This window comes from Coregonus lavaretus (genome assembly GCF_964263955.1).
Source record: "Coregonus lavaretus genome assembly, contig: HAP1_SCAFFOLD_2585, whole genome shotgun sequence".
NCBI classification, from domain to species: domain Eukaryota; kingdom Metazoa; phylum Chordata; class Actinopteri; order Salmoniformes; family Salmonidae; genus Coregonus; species Coregonus lavaretus.
The window spans coordinates 70031-78349 of record NW_028159210.1 but is presented as its reverse complement, the minus strand read 5'-3'; the positions used below and the strand labels follow the sequence as shown (position 1 = coordinate 78349).

The window sequence follows — 8319 nt, the reverse complement described above, 5'->3', positions numbered from 1 at the left end:
AACCAACGTCAGCATCCTGGTCGATGTACACTGTGAGTCTGACTAGACCTCCATGGCTGGCCAATAGCATCTGTCTGTCTGTCTGTCTGTCGGTCTCTCTCTCTGTCTGTCTGGCTGTCTGTGTGTCGCTCTGTCTGTCTGTCTCTGTCTCTCTGTCTGTCTGTCTGTCTGTCTGTCTGTCTGTCTGTCTGTCTGTCTGTCTGTCTGTCTCCCTCTCTGTCTGTCTGGCTGTGTGTGTCTCTCTATCTCTCTCTGTCTGTCTGTCTGTCTGTCTGTCTGTCTGTCTGTCTGTCTGTCTCTCTCTCTCTGTCTGTCTGTCTGTATGTCTGTCTGTCTGTCTGTCTGTCTGTCTGTCTCTCTCTCTCTATCTCTCTCTCGCTCTCTGTCTGGCTGGCTCTCTCTCTGTCTGTCTGTTTGTCTGGCTCTCTGTCTCTTGATCTCAATCTCTCTCCTCTCTCTGTCAGTCTTTCATTTCTCTTTACCTGGTCATTTTTGTATTGTCTTTGACTTTGTTATCAGTCCTCTCTCTCTCTCTCCCTCCCTCTCTCTCCCCAGTTGGTCCTATTCTGGTAGTGGAGCCCAGACCAGTGACAGTGGACATGGACTCTGATGTCGCTCTGAATTGCAAATGGGCCGGCAACCCTCCTCTAACACTTACCTGGACCAAGAAGGGCTCCAATATGGTGAGGGCCAGCTCTCTCACTCCTCCACTCTCTTCCTTCTCTCGCTCCCTTTATCTCTTCTATCCTCTGTATCTCTCCGTCTCTCTATTCTCTTTTGCGCCACTGCTCTGTCCATCTCTCTCTTTCTCTGTCGTTGTGTAGGTCCTCAGTAACGACAACCATCTCTTTCCCCCTCTCTTTTCTCTCCGTTGTCTGTCTTCTTTCTTCCTATCTCTCCTTTCTTTCTTTCTTTCTTTCTCTTTTATTATCTTTTGTCCCTCTAAAAAAGTAGAATGGCCTCCGGCCACATCATCGCACTCCCCTTTTCGTCTGTCCATCTCTTTCTCTCTGTTTGCCCCTGACTCTCTGTTTGTTCCTCTCTCTCTCCATCCCTTGTGTAGGTCCTTAGTAATAACAACCAGCTGTTCCTGAAGTCAGTGAGCCAGGCGGACGCTGGGCAGTACGTGTGTAAGGCCATCGTCCCCAGGATCGGAGTGGGAGAGACAGAGGTCACGCTCACTGTCAACGGTAAGGAACACCACACATCACACGAATAGATAAGCTGGAGTTTATGGTTCAAATGTGTGTGATGATTTGATGTAGGCTTTAATACTGCTATGAAGACTGGAGTGTGCAACTTTCATTTCAAACTATTCATTGGTATAGTATTTCTTCTTGTTATACATGAAGTGGAATGTACCACCCCTCACTCTTTCTCAAGCTCACTCTCTTTATTTCTTCCTATCCAGGTCCCCCCATCATCTCCAGTGAGCCCGTCCAGTATGCGGTGAGGGGGGAGAGAGGAGAGGTCAAATGCTATATTGCCAGCTCTCCACCACCGGACAAGATTGTAAGTTGACAGTTGATACTGTACAAACTCTACTGCAAGCTTATACATTACCACCTATACATTATCGTCATGAGATTACCGCCTATACATTATCATCGTGAGATTACCACCTATACATTATCATCATGAGATTACCGCCTATACATTATCGTTGTGGGTACCACCTATATGTTATTGTCGTGAGATTACCACCTATACATTATCGTCGTGAGATTACCACCTATACATTATCGTCGTGAGATTACCACCTATGCATTATCGTCGTGAGATTACCACCTATACATTATCATCATGGGATTACCGCCTATACATTATCGTTGTGGGTACCACCTATATGTTATTGTCGTGAGATTACCACCTATACATTATCGTCGTGAGATTACCACCTATACATTATCGTCGTGAGATTACCACCTATGCATTATCGTCGTGAGATTACCACCTATACATTATCGTCATGTGATGGCCACCAAAATCTTTTCGAATTGTCCTGAGACCCACCAAGTAAACAAGATTTCTAGTAGAGGGACACTTCTAGTGCAGCCAGTCACAGTGTCTGAAACCAGCTGATATCTCTTCTCCTCCACTTGTCTCTCTGGTCCGGATGCTCTCAGACAGTGGCTGCATCTGAAATGGCACCATTTTCCCTACATAGTGCACCCTATGGGCCATGGTCAAAAGTAGTGCACTGTATAGGGAATAAGGTGCTATTTGGGACGTAGTCAGTGTGTAGTTGGTCTCTTCCTCCTCTCCTCTCCTCTTGTCTCTAATGTTTGTGAGTTTGATTCTCTCTGACGCACCAGCTTGCGTCCTTAATGCAGGGACAGAAAGGGAGTTATAAAATATGAAGGACTGGCTGGAACAGTTGTCCCAGTAAATGCCTCCGTCAGAGTTTCTCGTTTTTCAGAATAAATGGAAGATTACCGGAACATGTGGCCTCATGCATTTTTAAATACTCTCTCATACTTCAGTGTGAATAATAGCTTTTAGCGGATTAGAAGTTGCGGAAGTGTGTAAGATTCTCACCAACTCTAAAACCACTACATGTTACTCTATAGTCCAAGAATAGAGAGATAGAGAGGCTTAGAACGGTTGCTGCTGGTAATGTGTGAATCTCATTCTGTGTGCGTTGTGTGTGTGAATGTGTTTTTAATGTATGTATGTATGTGTTTGCTTGTTTACTTTAGTGGGGATGTGTCTGTGTGTACATCTTTGTATGCCCACTTGTGTGTACAGTATGCCTGCATGTGTACAATATGTGTGTAAATGCATAATGCATATGTATGTGTATGCCAGTAAACATAATGTACTGGGGTTCATATGGGTGTGTTAACTTGCGCCTGTCTGTCTGTCTGTGTTTCAGGTGTGGGCGTGGAAAGAGAACGTATGGGAGAAGGAGAAGGGAACTCTGTTGGAGAGGTACACGGTGGAGCAGAGTAAACCTCTGTCTGAGGGAGGGGCTGTCCTCTCCACCCTCACCATCAACAACGTCATGGAGGCTGACTTCCTGTCCACCTACAACTGTACCGCCTGGAACGCCTTCGGTCCCGGGACCATGATCATCATCCTGGAGGAGACTGGTATGACCAGAGACAAACAACAACAAAAACAGCAACAACAGCAACAATAACCACCATATATTCACCACCATTATATTCACAACCATTATATTCATACTCCTAACTTGATACGACCAGACATCTCTCCTCAAAAACAACAACAATACTCACACCTGCTCTATCACAATGTTTTAGCTGAATCTGCATGTTGTATTGTGTTGACTACTTACATTTTTCTGTACTTTCTCTCTCCCTCTCTCTCCCTCCTTTTCTCTCTCCCTCTTTCTCTCTCTCTCCCTCTTTCTCTCTCTCTCTCTCTCTCTCTCTCTCTCTCTCTCTCTCTCTCTCTCTCTCTCTCTCTCTCTCTCTCTCTCTCTCTCTCTCTCTCTCTCTCTCTCTCTCTCTCTCTCTCTCTCTCTCTCTCTATCGCTCTCTCTCCTCTCCCCATTCTCTCTGTCTCATTCTATCCCCCTTTCCTCCCTCCCTCCTCTCTCCCTCCATTCCTCTCTCCTCTCATCCCTCTCTCAGAGGAGGTCCCAGTGGGTATAATAGCAGGAGGGACTGTTGGCTGCACCATCCTGCTGTTCCTGTGTTTACTAGTCCTGGTGCTGGTCTTCTACCGACAGCGCAAAGGCAGTGAGTGACACCTGCATCTACTCCACACAGACAAACCATCTATAAAGTATCAAACACATACCAATACATGTTTCATATGCCCATGCCTTAAAAACACCATACACCTGTTTGTCTTCAGATATCTAACCTGTACCCCCACACATTGACTCAGTACCGGTACCCGCTGTATATAGCCTCATTATTGTTTTTTTGTTGTTGTTTTTTTAAACTTGAGTTTATTTAGTAAATATTTTCTTAACTCTATTTCTTGAACTGCATTGTTGGTTAAGGGCTTGTAAGTAAGCATTTCACGGTAAGGTCTACACCTGTTGTATTCGGCGCATGTGACAAATAGAATGTTATTTGATTTTTGATTTGATATCAATATATGAACCCATTATTTACCTTTACACATTATACATTATTCACATAACCCACATGCACATATACATACTGTATACATATTGTATCCATCTAAATCAATATACCCTGACATATCCAGCAGTATTCAACTGTGTACTGTGCTGTTGTGTTGTGCTTCCAGGTCGTCGCGGGGTCACGCTGGGTAAGCCAGACATCAAGGTAGAGACAATAAACAAGGAGACCCACAGTCTGGAGGAGGACTCCGGCAGCGTTTCCACGGCATCGCGCATGGTCAAGGCCATGTACTCGGTGAGTTGCCATGACAATGGGACAGCAGGTTGCCTTGAACTTTACTGCCTTTGGTTTATGTTACCCAAGTTCCCCTCAGGGGATCAATAAAGTTTATTCAATCATTCCAACGACACCTCAACTCTGAAGCTATCACCTTACACAACCAACCTCTTAAGAGAAATGCTGAACTTATTTTTCTTCTCAATCGTATCAACTTTTGCTGTTCTATCTTTCCAATCACAATACTGACATTTTTAACACTTATGATGACCCTTTTTCAACCTAAATTTAGATCTGTCACTTTCTCTTCCTTTCCTCTTTTTCTTCTACTTCGCCTCTTATGTTGGATTCCTCCCCACCTTTGTTGTTTTTTTGTTGTTTGATGGTTTAGTTTCTGCCCTCTTCTGTACCCTTCTCTCCCTCCTCTCAGCCCTTTAAAGACGATGTAGAACTGAAACAGGACCTACGCAGCGACACGCTAGACACGCGCCAGGAGTACGACCTGAAGGTGATATCATCACACACACACGCAAACACACACACATGCACGTACACACCCACACACACACATACACACGGACACACACACACCTTAGTTACAATATGTCTTCTTCTCTCTGTCCAGGATCCCACCAACGGCTACTACAACGTGCGAGCCTCCACCCACGACGAGGGCCGTCCCGCCTCCCGCTCCATGCACTACTCCGACTACCGGTCCTCCAACCCCGCAGGGGGCGCTACCTCCGTCAGCAGCAGTGCTGGAGGATCAGGGGCCACAGCCAGCGGAGGAGGCCCTCCAGGCCCAGGGCCCCTCTCCACCCCTGGCCGCCCCAGCTGCTACGACCCCCGGCCCCCCTCCAGACTGTCCCACAACAGCTATGCCCAGTTTAACACCTTCACCCGGGCTGGGCAGAGCCAGCAGCCCCCTCCCAATCCCCCGCCTCAGACCAGCGACTTCCCTGGGGACTGCAGCCTGTTGGACTCCTCTCAACTGGCCTACGACAACTACGGCTATCCCTCTCACCCCTATACCCCCTACCGCATGGGCTTCGCCCCGCCCACTCTGGCTCCCTTGGAAGCTGGGCCATCCTATGAGATGTACGGGGTGGGGTCGGGGGTGGGGCCTGTGCCGGTGGTGGGGCCTGGTGTGGGGGTGGTGCCTGGGGCAGCAACGTCAGGGTCAGAGACTGGACTGGGGAAGTATGGAAGCTCTACCCGCTTCTCCTATACCTCGCAGCATTCTGACTACGGCCACAGAGGACACACACAGAGGATGCAGACACATGTGTGAGATACAGTACATTCTCACGTAGAGGGTGAGGGTGCATTCTCATACACACTGTCATTCAGACACACACACACACATTCGCATTCTCAAACATACACACATAAACACGTGTGAGCTTACACACACACACACAGAGAGACACACATGCAGGCACACACACACAGACACACACACACACACAGGAGTTAGAATTTGCTCACAAGACAGGGAGTGTATGAGAAAGAGAGATAGTCCAGATCAGTGGACAATGGAGAGTATCCCAGTGAGACAGGGAGGGGAATTCCTTGTAATCTAGAATTCCCACACTCCCAGTGTTCAATTCTTCGCTCTGAAAGAGCAGAAAGCGAAAGTCACAATCAAGACCAGAGAAAACAGGACTAGAGAGAACAAGAGATCTTTAGATGTTAATTATCTAAATAAATAGCATAAGTGCTATGAATTTAGATTGTAATGAGTGACAAGAGGGAGGGGCGTTACAGGCAATTTATTCCATATACGATTGCCAAATATTACCGTAAGGCATATCATGGAGAAATTGACCGTCAAATATGGTACTCATTCGTTGGGCGGGAGAAACCTCAACCAGTGGAGGGTAATGACTGTCCGCCATTTTGTTTTAGCTGGTTGTTGTTTTATACAGTGATCTTAGAGCACATATATATCCCAGAATGCTTTACTTCATTGGCGACATTGGTGCTGGTTAGTGGGGCCATCGTACGTTTTGCACTGCGTTACAAACAGTATTCATTGCTTAGACATCCGTTATCTACGTATAGCTGTATTATATATATGTCTGTTTTTATTTGCACACCAACAAACTAGAGCTTTGTATTCTATTTTTTAACATTTTACTGAATTATTTTTGTCATATTTCTGTGAAGGAAGTGTCTGTGGACCAAAATGTTCAAACTTGAGAGCGTTTAGTATTTGTTTGGGTGATATTCACCTCAACAAACAAAGAGAAACACAAATAAGTATTTGTGGACCTGTTTCTGTCAGCCATGATGACTGGCAGAATTCAGGAAGTGGGGGTATATACAGGAAACTTTTTACCAAGTGTCCATGTTGCTCTTTATTTTGATGTAAATCTTGGGTTACAAGCATTTATGCAGTAGAGGTCCTTCTATGGGCAGGTGTTGTGTGTTGCTAGGCCTACCAAGGGTTTCGGTTCCGGGCATATGGAACTATAAGCCTGGTACCCTGGGATTCAAACGGAATTTGATTTGTTACACCATTTATATGAATATACTACATCATTTATATGGTGAAACATTGCGAATTCAGCTTGGATCCAGACTATAAGCCTTAGCCTGGTGCCCCCTGCTGAAATAGAAAGAGGAGATGTGGTAGCCTGGTCCCAGATCTGTTTGTGCTGTCTTGCCTACTCCTATGGTCATTGTCACACTTGCGAACAAACAGACATGGGACCATGGCTAGTGAGATGGTGTGTATGGGGGTTTAGAACAGAGTGGCCTTAGGGAACATGTCGTAATGCTTTCTTTACTCATACTCAATCACCCATGATGACGAGGCCAGAGGAGAATGTGTATGGAAAGGTGCAATGAAGGTTTTTCTACAGTATTGACATATAGTGGCGTGTGAATGTGTGTGGGTGAAATAAATAATGAGCAAAAGGGAGAGAGAGAGAGAGAGAGAGAGAGAGAAAGAGAGAGAGTGTGCAGTGTGTGTGTGTGTGTGTGCGTGCACATCTATTTGTACAGTGTTTGTATAGATGTGTGAATGGCTGTGTGTGTGTATGTAACGCATATACATACAGTACTCTACCTGCGTGTGTGCGTGAATATTGTATGCATGTCAGTGTGTACAGTATGTGTGTGTGTGCATGTCTGTATGTGTTTATGTGTGTGAGTGTGTTTCAGTAATACAGCGTTTCCCAAACTCGGTCCTGGGGCCCCCCCTGGGTGGACGTTTTGGTTTTTGCCCTAGCACTACACAGCTGATTCAAATAACCAACTCATCATCAAGCTTTGATTATTTGAATCAGCTGTGTAGTGTTAGGGCAAAAACCAAAATGTGCACCCCTTGGGGTCCCCAGGATCGGGAAACACTGCATTAATATGTCCATATCATTTCTCTTCGCAATCCTGTTACAATACTTTTATACCTCTGGTAGGACTGTATCCTGTATTATTGTGTCTTTGAATTTAGAAATACAATGTTAATCTTATTGTACTGTTCTACGTAGCAGAGAAAAACTGTTCAAAAGATGTACAACAAAAATCACATTTTCATTTTTTAAGTTCATTATCTCCAATATTTTTTAAAAATGGTATGTAATTATTTTTCCACAGTATTACAGAAATAAAAAGCACTGTTTTTTAGAAAATAAAACATGTGGTGTGATGCTTTCAGGGGAATGGGATAACTACCAATTCAGAGAATACAGTTTATTTTGTGTTTTCCCCTACAATCAACATATATTATTACCTACAACCCAATGTAATACATATATATATATATATTTTAATAATCTTTCATTAGAGCCAAATTTGAACAATTTCTGAAAATGTGATTAATCACAGCAAATCAATGCAATTAACTTTATTAATATCATTTGACAGACTTTATCAGTACACATTCAATTTACTAATAATTATATTATATAAATGTGAAAAAGCACAACAACACCATGCTTATATACTTCTACTGGGCAACTTGACTATTTTTCTA

The 8319-nt window shown here is 44.5% G+C and overlaps 1 protein-coding gene across 1 annotated transcript; it reads left to right on the top strand.

The window, feature by feature from the left end:
- Positions 1–4: 4 nt before the first annotated feature.
- LOC311123180 (kin of IRRE-like protein 1) lies at positions 5–7965 on the top strand (the record flags this gene model as incomplete). Its single annotated transcript, XM_084197442.1, has 9 exons — positions 5–32; positions 556–683; positions 1064–1190; positions 1412–1512; positions 2876–3092; positions 3600–3707; positions 4231–4358; positions 4771–4848; positions 4966–7965. Coding segments are annotated over 9 exons (1581 nt in total), but the record flags the coding sequence as incomplete, so codon positions are not given.
- Between the last annotated feature and the right edge of the window lie 354 nt (positions 7966–8319).